This window comes from Leguminivora glycinivorella, chromosome Z (genome assembly GCF_023078275.1).
Source record: "Leguminivora glycinivorella isolate SPB_JAAS2020 chromosome Z, LegGlyc_1.1, whole genome shotgun sequence".
NCBI lineage: Eukaryota > Metazoa > Arthropoda > Insecta > Lepidoptera > Tortricidae > Leguminivora > Leguminivora glycinivorella.
Genome location: NC_062998.1, coordinates 19,818,623 through 19,834,589, shown reverse-complemented (window position 1 = coordinate 19,834,589; position 15,967 = coordinate 19,818,623). Strand labels below are relative to the sequence as shown.

Below are 15,967 nucleotides of genomic sequence, written 5' to 3'. Positions count from 1 at the left end.
ACAAATTATTATAGGCCTAGCCACAGGCGGGCACGACAGTATCTTGCAACTGATCGTCGTTCGCCAGTGCCCGTCTCGTGCTAAGCCTATAGGAAACATGAGTGCGATATTTTAGGTGTAGTATGTGTAGGAACATCATAGTTACCAGGCTCTCGGCGCCGGCGCGGGCTGCCGCAGCTGTAGCCGCACCTCGCCCAGGAACACCGGCGTGGCTGCGTCGTGCCACACCGACACGCGCGCCTCGCTCGCCACGCCCGCCTGCCATACAAATCACATTAACACATCTGATTTTGCTTAAATCTTTTTTTTTTCAAAAATGAAATAATTATCATTTATTATTTTTAAAACAAAATGATATTTCAAGTCAACTATTATGTCCAACAAAATTATTAACTTACCGATTGCGAGCCATCTTTGTCTTTCGGGTCCGCCTCCAAAACGAGATCGAAGCAAAATATTTCATCAAATTGAGGATTAACAGTTTTCTTTTTAGGTTTGGTGCGTCTTTCGACTCTTCGTCCGTTCGAATAAAGTATGGTGACGAGGGCGAAGGGGTCGCACTGTCCGTTTTTCGTGGTGAGCTCTGAGCATTCGAGAACCCGCAGGCGGATGGTGTCGGGCCCCTGGCGAGCGGCGCAGTGTCGCTCGGGGTCCGACCAGTAGTCGGCGGCGGTCGGCGAGGGCGACGTGTCCGACTCGGACATGGCGTGCATGGGCGGCTTGGCCCGCACCGCCCACTGCGCTCGGTCCTTCAGGCTCTCCGAACGCGACAGCGACATGGCGGGTTCAGTTGCGACGGCGCTGAGGAGCTTTTTGCTAGTCGAACTCGAACACGAGCCGAAGCGCATGTTCTCCTTACAGTACTCCGACAGCCTCCCGAGATTCTTTCCTTTGTTCGCTTTGGACGGGCAGTTGTCCGCGCCGGGGTCGGGGTCAGGCGGCTTGGGCTCCATGCGCAGCCGTTTTCTCGAATCCTCCAGCGACAGCTCGATGTAGGCCTTGCCCTGCACCTCCGAGTCCGCGTCCACGGGCCGCAGCGCGAACCAGTGGTCCTTGTTGTTGTATCGGTGCAGGTCTTCTCTTTTGATGGCCACTTTGCCGAGCACTCGGTCCTGCTTGAGGTGCTTATCCCGATCGAACACGTATATGGAAAGGTATCGGAATCTACGTGGCACTTCGAACTGGAACTCCTCGCCGAAGAAGGGACTGGAACAAAAACATTCATATGTTATACTGGGAAGCGGTAACCGAAGACGTGTTTGCTTTATCATCAAAAAAGTAATTCACTTGACAATAAACACACTTAACCCCAACAAACTGGTTCCAGTTTGGCGAAAAGGAAAAAATGTAATATAGTCATAAGTTTTTTTGAAATAAATAAATAAAAAAATAAATAAAATATTTCCGGTATCTAGCAAAACATAAACAGTCTGCAGTCTAAGTAGTTGCGACATAATTATAACATTCATAACAAACGGAATATGCATAGATAGCTATGACATTTCATATTTAGTTATTCAAGAAATCGCATAGGCAAGCAAGGTCAATTGCAGATTACGTTAATTGCGTTAGAGAATTAGTCAACAATAAATTCGAAGTGTTTACACAATTGCTGATGCCAATTTCAAAGTATCGGTACTGCGCTCGATGACTCATTAATATTTAGAATTCGCTCAAATTACAACTAGCGTGCAACAGGTAAGACATGAATCGCTTTGCCGCTTAAACACACTTAACAAGACAGAATAAGGTAAACCGTACATTTTATTTCCTGCACACGCAGGGGTAATACACGGATTGCGGATTAGTTTATTTACAATCGGTAACTAGGTACAAAAACCATTCAGCAAATTAATAATTTAGTTTTGTTGGATTAGCCGTGAAAGGAACATGAAATTATATTAGTAATATAAATAAAATAAAATAGCTAGTATTCAACATAATGTATTAAAATATTAATAAAAATAAAACACGTTTCACATGAACATACTATACTGATAGTATGTTCCTGTGAAAAGTATAGTCTATACTAGGATCCTATGTAACGTATTTTATAAGGAACAACGATGGGTAAGACGTTAAACGTGGTAATTATTAAAGTACTCCACAAATCTAAAGAAGATAACGCGACAAGTCACATGGTCACAAGGAGTCGATGCAGTGACATTCTTTACTGCGATAGTGTCATGTGTCAGTAGCATCAAGATGCAATTATGTGCGGTCCAAAAGTTTCCGGCCTAACAAAGAAAGGGCTTACATATCTTTACAATTTTATTTTTATTTTTTAATATAGTCTTCCTCTGTCACAACGCACTTTTCAAATCTCTTTATAAGCTTCTCCATCACCTAATAAAAATAATAAAGATGTTTGTCCTTAAAATCGCCCTAAACCGCACGGGTCACTTCGTCAAACGAAGATTTTTTTTTTCTACTTCAGTCTACCTTAAGTTTTTAGAACAAATAATAATCACTTGGGGTCACGTCTCGAATATAAGGTAGGTGCCGAATATTTTTGAAGACACATTTCGTTATAGCAACCTTGTAAAATGAAGCAGCGTGAACGGGGAAATTGTCGCGGAGATGCCCTTGTGCCTCTGCTAAGTTTTTAAAGACTATTCTGCATAATCTGCTATCGTAATTGGACAAAAAATATTGCGTAGCATCTGCTATTTACCGTAGTCTACCCTTCTTTTATGTAAATCGTTAGAATTTCGTGACAACCCTAGAATACCGTAGCCTTTATCTTTTTTCGTGCATTTTGTGACAGAGGTTGTTCTAGGCGCCTTTTCACCATGACGTTGTCACTCCATTAATTTTCTTTTGTACAGAGTATCGTCTTACATAACCATGGTTTCATCTACAGTAGCAATTGCATTCAAAAAAACTCGCTACGCGGTGTCTATGCTGGTCTCAAGTTTCATGAACTCACGGTTTTTCACTCATCTCGCTGTAAGCACGATAAAAGTTTGGGCACTAACCTAGCACTAAACACCGTAAAAAAACCTACAGCCAACAGACACCTAAAAAAACTATACACCAAAAAAGTGGAATAAATGACGAACACAATGATATCCATACTTTTTTTAAACTCTTCCGCCATATTTAATAAGCCATATTTTATTTATATAATTTAAGATAGGTAGTTTGAATAACAATGTAAAAATATAAAATATACACGATCGATCTATTTTTTAGATGTTATAAACGCTGACGCAGCAACACATGTTTTCCAAGTGTAATTAATTTTATTTTTAATACCTATTTATGTACATGTTCTCATGATTTTAAATCAAAATCAAAATCAAAATAATTTATTCAGCAAATAGGCCACAGGGGCACTTTTACACGTCACATGTACATAGGTATTTAAAAAAATATTTAAAATTGAGTTGAAATTACAATTGATACTATTATATACTAATTCTAAGTTCTAACTAAAGTTAACTCTATACAATTAATTAGAGATGTAGAAGGTCTCTAAATGTCGAATTACAACCAAGAACTACACTAAATTTTAATATAAAAAGTACAAATACAAAAAAAAAAGTCTAAAATTACTTTAGAGGTGCAAATGACTCTAAATGTCACAACTAAAAATAAAATGTATATCTACTTAATCTAATTCTCCTTAGAGATGTATATGGTCTCCATGAGTCAAAATCATATATTTAAAATATTCACTAAAAGAAAGGAAACAAACGACAACCGAACAAAGTGTCCTAATTTAATAAAAATTAGAATTAAAGTTACTAAGTTATAACAGCCCCAGTAAGCATAAACAGACCGGTCTTCACAGACGGCACCCGTTCACGAGTATGACGCATATCTCAGCCATCGCCTCCCTCAACCTTTATTCGGGAAGGTGGCGACCCGATCAACGACGCCACCGCAGCAAAGACTTTTAAGTGTGCATGACATGTTTAAGCTGCCAGGCTAAATTAAATATTCAAATAATAAAACATAGCTGTAAGACACTATATTCTGTGCTCGTATGTTACAAAGGAAGGAAATATAGATTTATACAATAAAATTAAAGTAAGATAAACATTAAACATTAAACACATAATCTTGGAGATGTATAAGGTCTCCAAGTGTCCACAACTAAACTTAAATAAAAACAATATAATCAGACGAGAATATGTTCTCATACGTCAATTGAACACTAGTATGCTTAATTACACAATGCAGAGAAAATGAAAAAATATATACGACTTCATTCATCTATTGACAAGCAACCACCTTAAAGGCATCCCTATCATCTATAAAATCCTTCACAGTGTAGTACGCCTTACATAACAACAAACGCTTAATGCGTGCCTTAAATTTGTCAAATGGCAAATCCACTATATCGGTTGGTACTTTGTTATAAAAACGTGTACAGTTCCCGACGAAAGACGTACCAACCTTACGGAGACGGTGGGCGGTCACAGCAAGTTTATGTTTGTTCCTTGTGTTATAGTTATGGATGTCACTGTTAAGCTTGAATTCGTGGATATTTTTCCGAACATACATAATATTTTCGTATATGTATTGAGAGGCAACGGTAAGGATGTTCACCTCTTTGAATTTTTCTCTTAAAGATGCTCGACCGCCCAATCCGTAGATTGAACGGACAGCTCGTTTTTGCAGCACAAAAATAGCCTGAATGTCTGCAGCTTTTCCCCATAACAGGATCCCATATGACATAACACTGTGGAAGTAGCTAAAGTATACCAGCCTGGCCGTCTCTACGTTTGTTAGTTGTCTGATTCGCCTTACTGCGTAAGCTGCAGAACTAAGTTTGCCAGCTAAAGTGGCTATATGTGCATGCCATTGCAGTTTTGAATCCAAAGTGACTCCAAGGAAAACCGTTCGATCTTCAAATTCCAGCGTTTCACCTTTCATTTGGATCTTACTGTTATTTACCTGCTTAACGTTCGGAAGCGCAAATCTGATGCACTTGGTTTTCTTGGCGTTTAGAAGTAAGTTATTCGCCGTAAACCAGTCTGTTATGCTAGACAGTGCATCGTTGATGTTATCGAAGCTGCTTTCCTTTCTGTCAACTTTGAATATAAGAGAAGTGTCGTCAGCAAATAACACTATATCATGTTTATCTTGCACTAGTTTCGGTAGATCATTAATGTATACTAAGAACAGGAAGGGACCGAGAATTGAACCTTGAGGCACTCCAAGTGCTACCGGTGAACCTGCTGATTGAGTCCCATTGATAACAACTCGCTGAGTTCTGTCGGAAAGGTACGATGAAACAAGGTCAAGGGCAGCAGCTTTAACCCCATAGTGGCTCAATTTTCTCTTTAAATTCTCGTGATCAACGCAATCAAAGGCCTTTGATAGATCACAGAAAATTCCAACAGCATCTTGAGCTCTTTCCCAGGCGTCAAAGATGTGTTGTAGAACTACCACACCGGCATCAGTAGTTGAACGACCTCTGGTAAAACCAAATTGATTATTGTCAAGCAATTTATTTCTGTTAAAGTGAGACAACAGTTGATTAAGAATAAGCTTCTCAAAGACCTTACTTAGCGCTGGTAATATTGAAATAGGTCTAAAGTTGGTCGGGTCTGATTTCGTTCCTGATTTAAACAGCGGGATAATTTTGCTGTGTTTCATAATATCAGGAAAAATGCCAGTTTCAATACATCTGTTGAAAATCTCAGCTAAATAGGGTGCGATTGATTCTACTATTGAGTGTAATACTTTAACTGACAAGCCCCATAGATCTTCAGTTTTCTTTAAATTTAAAGATCTGAACGTTTTAATAACTATGGTCGGAGTAACATAAGAAAATGTGAATATTTCTAAACATTCTTCTACATTAGCTTGCAGCATTTCTTCAGCGACAATTGGCGATGAGTTAAGAGACTTTGTTGTCTCTGCCGGTATATTCGAGAAAAATCGCTCGAAGTGATCTGCCACTTCACGGTCGGAACTTACTAAAGTATCAGCAACTCGTAGGTTGTAGTGCCGTTCTTTTATTTTACGCTTTCCTGTTTCACTGCTGATCACTTGCCATGTAGTTTTAACTTTATCGCTGGAATTTAAGATCTTTTTGGATAAATAATCAGCTTTAGCGGCGACACACATCCTTTTAAAAGATTTCGAGAAATTCTTTACGTACTCTATAAATTCCGGCCTTTTATCAGTTGTTCGCAGATCATACAAATCATAGAGCCGGCGTCTCTTATCGTGAATATCCGGCGTAGCCCAGTCGCTAAATTTAACCTTGACCTTGCCCTGCATCTTCTTGGGGATGAAGCAGGCATCAAATTCCTTTTTTATACAGTTAAACAACTCAGAACTCAGACAGTCAGGGTTCTCTCGGTTACATGAAAGAAAAGGTAAGTTGTTCCTAATATTACGATTGAATGACTGTAAGCGCCTTTCGGAAATCAGTCTGCACACAGTGTCTTGTGGAATATCCTCTATCTTCCCGCCAAAAGAGGCTTTTAGTCCACAGTGGTCAGAACTCAAGGTGTTTATTACAGATTTACTAATCGCAATATCGTTACTGAAGATGTTGTCTATACATGTTGCACTGGTTGCCGTGATTCTAGTTGGTTCACAAAATAAATTTACTAAATTAAAAGATTTAAAGGTATTTAGTAACCTTCCACACAAAGGCGAATTTTCTAGCAAATTAATATTAAAATCGCCACATACAACTATAGTTTTCTGACTTCTAAAAACACGACTAAGGACTTCATCTATAACCGATTCAAATACATTATAGTCCGCCGATGGGGGCCTGTACACGCATACAACAATAAATCGTTCCAACTCGACACAAGAAAGTTCTATAACGCGTTCTACAGACAAGTCAACAATGTCTCTACGCTCTTTACTTTTTATACTATGTTTAATTTGTTTACATTAAATTGTGTTTTAAACTAGGACATTATCTCTTTGCCCGAGATACAGGATTATTTTCCTAGTTCGGGCGCACGTAACACTGCACGTACTATAAGTAAACGCATAAATGTAACATTAGCAATAAGGTTTTTTCAATAAATTATTCTTATTCTTATTCTTATTCTTATATTTGTCGGGCCGGAGACATTTGGACCGCACCTCGTATATTTACGGCGACTAGTAGAAGTTGAACAATCGTTATCGGGTTCCTTGTGACAAGATATTTATTGCGGAGTGAGAGCCGCGGACGCGTGGGGCGCCGCCCGCGCCGCTCGCCGCCGCGCCGCCCACCGCGCTAACTTACTATTGCAAAATTACCTGCTTTGCAGACACGTGCTTTCCTTCTTGGCAGAAACGAATGCTAATGAGGTTGCATTCATAACGCCAATGCATTTTAAACTGCTGCTAAACATTATAAACGAGGTCGATATTGACTCATAATTCGTATGTATTGTATATATTTGGCTTGGCACAGCTCTTCGTCTTGTTCTTGTCATATCACGCACTTACATTACAAGTGTTTTAGAAAGTATCACTTCATAAAGGTTTGTCTTTAAATTGGCTTTGAATATTTTAATATACCATAGGAACTGCTCAGGATGATGATAAATAATCATTTATCTCTTTTAGTCATTTTGATACCTATTTCTGTTTATTAGAATGAAAAAATCCGGGACTTATGGGGGCCATTTCCAAGTTCTATAGAGGAGGGCGTAAATCGAAGGCACTAGGTACCCTTAACCTGCACCTCTGGCAAGTGGCACCAGGCAGCCAGCCGCCGCGCCGGAATGGCAACGTGCGCCGCATTGTACAATCAGTAGGACTACGCGTGGGCTGGTCGCGATTATTGTGAAAGCTTCAACGACCAACTTATTATGCGTGAGTTTTACTTCCTGTAGGTACGCTGTTTTATCAGATAACATAAAACATTAATAGTGGGTCGCGATTGTAATAAAACAATTGATTCATTATCCGGTGAGGTATTCAAAACAATTAAGGTATATGCACGTACGTGTAATTTTAAATATTTTAATACAATTTTTTGTCACGTCGGCCGATCTCGATTTTGCGAAGATTCTAAAAGTAGATTAAGAGTTTTGAATGATTCACGGCACGAAATGGATAAACAAGCCTTCCAAGCTTCATGTTACGAAGTCATAGGATGTACAAGTAGTGTGCTGACACTGCTGACGCCTGACATCAACCTCATTTGTCATCTAAGTATATGGAAAACTGTGTGTGATAGTTATATTTCAGTAACAAAACATGAAAAATAGGCCCCGATCATTCTACTGATCAGTATCAGCACGAGGATAAGTTCTTTTAAGGTACGTGAAGTCACCGTTTAATAGTTGAAGAAGTACAATTAGGAAAAGTGCATTGATGTGTGAGTGCAAGTGTCGTGTCACGTGTGGGTGTGGGAGTGCGCTCGCGCAGGGCCCGCGCATCCGGCGCCAGACCGGTATTTATAAACCGGAGGCGGAACCAGCGCACGCAGGGAACCCCAGCCAATACACACGCTCTTATTATTAAACGCATACAGCTCCTAATTGTAGGTACAATATTTTGCTACGTTATATGACGTCGAATTAATGTTTCAAATACTACAATTTTTTTTATAAAATGTAAATCCTTATATGGCACATACGTCTTCACATGCTGATTCAAGTAGTTGGTCACGGTTTCACGGTTCTTTGCCTCATGCATTGACGAATTCATTAATTTGATTAGTTGAAGTATATATTGTGTCATTCATATTTGACGACATCTAGCGCAGTGCAATCGACTGGCTAAAGGCTGATAAGGTATGATGTTTTGAATGAATCTGTTAAATGAATTCGGCCACACCTATCGGCAGGCGGGGGCGGGCGGCGGGCGACGAGCTAGCTCTTAAGACGGCCCGAGATGCCGGCGCACGCACATGCGATGATCATTTTACGCGCTGCTATGTTCCGGGACCAATTTATCACTTAAAAGCTTCCGCTTCGAGCAGCACGACTGAGTTGATTTTTTTATAACGTTACTAAGATTGGAGCAATAGTCATACGAGTACGAACTTTCAGAACTTATCTTTGTTAGAAAACTACAATATCTACGTCAGCACTAAATGTAAGAACACGCATAAAATATAAGCTCGTTAATCTTATATAAGTACTTGAGTCTCCTTAACAACTCTGTTGTTTGATAGTGAGTGCCGCAGTCTCCCATAAGACAGACTCAGCACTGAAAAGTCTGTGTTATTTAATGAACTATAGCCGAGGTTACATTAGCCGTTGGATAGAATATGTAAATTTTAGTTAATACCTATACCTAACAACCACTTACGTAATCAATGACAAACCTAACAAAGTATAAAGACAGCATAGGTGAGATACCTACATAGTTATTATCAATTGGTATGATCATATTATATGGACACTATACCAGCAAATAATGCAACAAAGTACCGACAGCAAGCGGCGCAGCGATGCTGATAACGTATCGCAAGACAAAGAACCTATTAACGCGACGAGACGTGACATTTCCTTCGATATGATTACCAGAGTGTCCTGCCGACTCCAATCGCGGGTCACAGGGGTCACTAATCAATTATCGCGCTTCCGTTTGTACCTCTTCCTATCTATTTGACTTGTCTTATTTGTACAGACTGGATTAAATATTGTAACACGAACGAATGAACGCGTAATTAGGAGGGAATTTTGCTTTTAAAATAAAGTTGACGTGTTGTAACCACAGTGTCCGTTGTTACTAAAGTCAAAAGGATACGGAAACATGAGGAGCTAAGTTTCCGGTCTCTTCTAATGTTGAAGGATAAATGTGGAATAAAGGTACATAGGTAGTTATACTATTCGTAGTTCTCGTATATTAACACAACTTTTGTCTATTAGGAGACGTGAAGCCAGAAAATTAGAATTGAAACCAGAAAAGAAATTTGCGCATGATTTGCCAATATATGGCACTTGCTATTTTTTTTAGGTTTACTAAAAGTAGCTAAGTAGGGTAAACTAACAATAAATTTACAATTTAAAATAAATGAAAATTGTATGTATAGATTTGTAGTGGATTTTATTGGAGTCTGTCATTTAATGTCATTATACAATTTCATTTTTTTTAATGTATAATGTTCATAGAAAAAAAAAGCGATGTCAACAGAACTGTCTGTGTTACTTAGCTGTCATTGGTGTTTTTTCATACATTCAGAGCGTGCAAAGACATTGTCACCTCATCCGCCATTAATTTTCACAAACGTCATTTCGGTCACTAAAAAAAAGATTATTTTAAATAACGAAATCAAGAGTAAACAGGCATCTTCTGGGCGAGCTCACTCCATCGTAGGCCACGTCTTTGCCTTTGGCTAGTCTGTGGTCAAGAGTAAGCCCATTTATAATAATAAAAAAAAAACGAAATAAAAATAAAAGAGCCACCTTTCCGTGATCGTTATAACGTATTCTATTTATTTGCCTATCTTGAAAAAACTTTACCTACCCAATTGAGTAGCTGTGTTGAATATTAGTGTCATTATATTAGTGTGTTACAAGTACGTATAGTATAATATGTAAGTGAGAGTGGTAGTCGGACCGGGTGGGGTCGGGGGTGGAGTGCGACGTCACGCGCGGGATCACGGAGGACGGAAACGCATCCGGGACGTGGGTCGCCGCCGCCCCTCGCTCGCCGCTGCGCCCGCGCCGCCGCGCCGGTCGCGTCACCGCTGCGCCCGCGCGCTGCACGACCGGCCACTTCGCTCCCTCTACTAATGTCCTCTAACCAACTATTGTAAATCACAGGGACGCCGATATAACTCATTTATCATATCATTCATATCAATATAAGTGTTTAAAATGGGGATGGAAATATATTGAATTGTTATAGGTACTTATCTACCTACTTCGTCAGTGCAGTGATTAAATTTAGTCCCTCATTGATTAATTATCTCATTTATCTCCCTCATATCAAGTAATCCTTAAAGATAACTACGTTTTAGATTTGAATATGCGAATACGTATATTAGTTAAATGCATATACATTTAAGCTGTAACATGTGCTAAAATGCTAACGCGATTTCAACAGGCATGTCTATTACCTACTGCAGTAGATACTCCAGGAATGTTACGACTATTAATATTTCAAAATCCGTTATGTGAATGCCAGGCAGATTAAGATTGCATAAACGAAAGTATCAGAATAATGTAATTTACAAGGATGTCACAGGAACAGGAATTCAATCCACTTGAAAACAAGTTTTTCCGTTTCATAACCTCATATTAAAACTTCTGGCAGTAGTAAATGTCGTACCTAGGATACTCCTATACGTTTACATAAATAACTCTCTACGTGGTAATATTAAACAGTTGACAAGTAAATGGGCTGAACTACGAACATAACAGAGAGTATCATCATCAATTACACTTCATTACCGTAGTAGCGAACCATCGCATTCCCATTTTATTACGAGCAGTGACCATCAGCATAGTAAGTTAGCCAACCTTGACCCACTAAATACGTTTGTCCTCCCTAAACCGTCGGCAGTCCCCAGGCCGCGATAACGCCGGAAGCTAGCCCGTTCAGGACACGGGAGCTGTTATTGTATCCTTTTATATCTTCCCAACACAACCGAAAACGGCCCTTTTAATAATAGAGCCGATAGGGGCTCGGCAGGAACTTATAAAAAGCGCTCACCCGGCGCTATCGCAAACTGGTGGAAGTACCTTCCTATTTCTATAAAACCTATGATCGTCTGTTTCTTTATGCAATTACCACACGTTTACATACATATTACATGTATGGAAAAATATTCTTAAAAAGATCTTTTACATGAAGCATAAAGATTAAAGACCCGTTAGGCATGGAACGCCACATATAATAATTTTGGATTATACAAGCTATTGAAACTAGGCATACAAAGCAAAACCATAGTACATTTCATGCTGTTTCTTGTTACACAATACGGTATGCAGCACGTCCATATGCAGTTATAATAACAATTAGACGTTTGAAGGTATGCTGTCAATCCTATGCGTATTAATACAATTACCTACTTACCTACTACAACATTACCTTTATGTAACAAATATAGTACATTCGTATAAGGTACCTGACCCATATAAGGCCCAACTTATTGTAAATAAATCTATGAAATGTAAGAAAGCAACAACAAAATTGTTTAAGCCATTGACAGTATATCAGTTATTATCACCTAATAGCAGCTTTGGATCACAAAACAATGTTTAATAATATAATACATTATTGTCACTGTTTTTGTAAAAAAAGACGTAATTTTAAAGTATGGGCTTTGTTAGGCGCCGGGCCTTACATGAATCAGGTATCTTATGTACAGCAAATATTATAAAGATTACAATACATAAGAACCAATTCGCAAAAGTGTAAAACGACCAAACCAATATAAAAAATCAAGTAGCAGACTAGATGTTTCAAGTCGTCAGGTTGAACAGCTTCAAAACGCTATCGCTATGTAAGTCGCATAATGCATGAATACTTACTTAAGGGTCCTCTCCATGGTGGAGGTGCGGAAGATCTCCTCCTGGTCGAGCGACAGCACGCAGTAGATGTCACGGTGGCACGCTGCGCCATGGCTGCGCGCCGGCAAGTTTTTGGCTTCACCTGCGTACAAAGCATTTCTTATAAACTTACATATATATTAGTACGGGTTGCCACTTATTGTACTTAGAAGGATCACTTATTTATTAGGGGTCTGTACCGAAAAGGTACAAAAGGAACCCTCATGGTGCGACTACGTCCACCTGTGTATATGTTTGTTTACTTAATAATGTGTTTTCAGACTTTCTCTGATCGTATGGTATAAAGCGATATTATTTGACAAATCTCATAGTTATGGATCAACCTAAAGTAACTACCCTAATAACTTTTATTCCCTCGAATGTATAGAAGTCTACGTTTTTTAAGCCATAAACGGCCTTATCTTTTCTTGAGTAAACATAAGATTTCTGTAACAGTTTCAAGTCTTAAGTATGTATATTATTTTATTTTCAATTCGATACGTCGCCACGCGTTCCTGAGATAAAACACCTTGACAGACTGAAAAACACAGCAGTAAAACAGTCACTTTTTGCTGATATAGTCCTTATCGCTGAAGTGATTACTGATTACCTACTAGTATGTGAGTCAAGCGTTCGCTTCGCCTTGTTAGGTGCCATATAATATGTAATTATAGGATTTATACCTATATTGATTATATCTCTCCCATTCAGTGGTGATAGTCTGATTACAGTGATAAGATAACTTATCTAAAATATGTTTTACAAAAATGCATATTACTAGAGAATGTCTTAAGAAAAGCATATGAAAGAAATGGAATTGGACACGAAGAATTGATCTTACTAAGTTGCGTAACGTACCGTGCCGGCCGACCTCGTAAGATATCACCATAATGGGAGAGCCAAGGTGAGGCAACCGACGACCCATACACAGCGCCCTGCCACCGCCTCGGCATGCAGTGGTGGACGAACACCGATTACTCTTTATTACAACCCTGACCAAAAGATATTTTGGGTCGTCGTTGCAACAACCAGTCGACTTTTGGTAAACCGTTTGGACAGCCTATACGTATGTATACATTTATTGTATATACTTTATGTACATCATCATTGAAAAATAGGTAGGGATACCCGTGGAAATAATTAATATTGTTTGTTAGAATTTGAATATCAAAAATAAGTGATGAGTTCTATAACTTGTCATGTTTGAAATGTCATACAAAATTGTCAAACGATTTAAAAGCGACAAGGTACAGAAATCATCACTTCTTTATGAGGGTGACTGTTCAAAGCTTACAATATGTATAAGCCTCTGTACTTACAGTAATATACAGAGACTGACTGAAGTAGCATGTACTTATTTACTACTTATTAACTCAGGCCATGTGCAAGTAAAAGTATATTTTCAATTGTGTGAATGATATTTAATAACGATTGTCATTAACGGCGCTTTCTACAATAATAATTGTTGAATAATCTTTTAGAAACGTCACAAGCCTTAACGAGTTTAAAATTACAAAGAGGTTCGCAATGTAGGGCGAACTAAAAGTAGCATTATTTAGTATAATTAGTAAAGGTTGTAATGCGGATGGCAAGATTGTTGCCGCGATTGTCAAGGCACACAAACAAAGGAGATGCCTTCCTACGGCCGGAGACTCCCACAAATTCGTCATAATTGGTCTGCGAGAGAAACTTGTATATAATTGCTGATGCAAAAACAAGCGTCATCATCATCATGTCAGTAACACACGGCATAACTGGATCGTGGGAGAGAAACGGGAAATTCTAAATAGTAACACCAGTTCCAGTGCAAATGTAACATGTACTGCTATGTAGCCACAATGGCAACCATTAACGCGTTTCTCCATCGTGCGTAAAACGGTTGTGGCGAAACCGAGAGTAGGTATAACCTACCTACCTACTTTACTAAGAATTTCGTGTAATTATTGACTTAAGTTTTACCTCAGAGATAACCTGAATGTTTTAAATACAAGCTTCCTAGGCGGTTCTCCAAGTATCTAAATAAATTGTTTAGCGACAACGACAACTATGCTGTCCAAGAGTAAATATACTTCTTTTATATATTTTATTCCAACCATATTTAAAGAACGCCTATCTATGTATATTATGTATGTACTGTTATATAGCTCCAGTTCAACATGTATGTTCAATCACGTGTTAACATATCAATAATCAATACAATCTATATAGAATAGACAATGTGTTATTTTTATTTTTGACGATTTGTCCGCTTTGATAATTTTCAAACGGGTCCATATCTGTGTGCAATTCCTAATTTTTATATAGAGAAGTATTATCAACAATTCGATGTTTTGCAACGACGTTGATAAAAACGCATTGTATGAATAGATCGGGGCGAGTATATAATAAAATGAATCGTGACTCGAATGTCGAATTACAAGTAAGCGAATGTTGTCTTTGGTAATGCATACCTATATAGAACAATGCGTATGCATTGCATGGCGAGTATCTCAGGTTGGCGTAGTTTTTGTAAATAAGGTACTAAGTAGTGTGGGGTCGAGGGTGAGGCAGCATTTCTCAGCGCAAGTAGCTAGCACAATAGAAGCTGCGTGCGGCTTGCGACCCACAGGCGGTGGAATCGCACGCACCGTGCGAATGCGAACACCCACACGCAATCGCTACCCACTATAACATGATACACAATTTCGGACTTAATTTGAATCAGCTACCTGCATTCGGTAACTTCGGTACCTACATTATTTAATTTGATCGTCTGGCATGGTATGGGCATGTGATGCGAAGGGATGAAAGTCATGTAACGAGAAAGGCATTGCAATTGAATGTGGAAGGAAGTAACGGGAAGCGGAAGACATGCTACGCCGACCCTAAATAATTAAATACAGCGCTAGTCCGTAAAGGTTTCTGACCATCCGCAAAATGAAAGAACCAGGATATCTCTACGAAAATAATAAAAGGTATGTGAACAGTCCTCAACCCGAGTTACGGGAAAGTACGGCATACCAATAAGAAGGGTAGCCGCCGTTGCCGGCATGTTCCATAGAACATTAAACCTGTAATGATTTTATGATTTCCGTATGTGGTACTGGTATTGCTTCTAATAAACCGATAGTTATATTGAGTACATATACCTTATTTGTGGCATATTGCAAAAATGTTCTCAACAAGATACCGAAAATGAATACCGTTTCATACAAACGTATGAAACAAATACCGGTAATTTTTCCCTGTAAAGAGACAAGTTAAACACTATAAAAATAAAATACTTAATGGACATACGTCAATACATGAATTAGTTACAAATCTGTAATATCAGTGTAATGAAAGTCATTAACCCCACGCCACGGCTTTAGCGTGTTGTTAATCCGCTTTAGATATTGTACGTAGGTAATACAGTACACAATCTAATCAAAACAGGTATTTTATTATTATTAAACAATAAGATAGCGAACTTCAATGGACGATACCTAGAGTTTAGTTTTATCGGATAGAATACGCTACGTAATCTTATCTAGTATTGTCTGTACAGACGAGAGAGTAGAGTT

At 38.8% G+C, this 15,967-nt stretch overlaps 1 protein-coding gene across 2 annotated transcripts in view; it reads right to left on the bottom strand.

The window, feature by feature from the left end:
- Window positions 1–15,967, bottom strand: part of LOC125240953 (GTPase-activating protein) — a 44,513-nt gene that overhangs the window by 19,403 nt on the left and 9,143 nt on the right. For both annotated transcript variants that reach the window (XM_048149162.1, XM_048149163.1), the window contains exons 2-4: window positions 12,408–12,528; window positions 399–1,206; window positions 146–258 (exon numbers count right to left, since the gene is read on the bottom strand). In XM_048149162.1, the coding sequence (XP_048005119.1) occupies window positions 146–258; window positions 399–1,206; window positions 12,408–12,528 (1,042 nt within the window). The remainder of the gene's footprint in view (window positions 1–145; window positions 259–398; window positions 1,207–12,407; window positions 12,529–15,967) is intronic.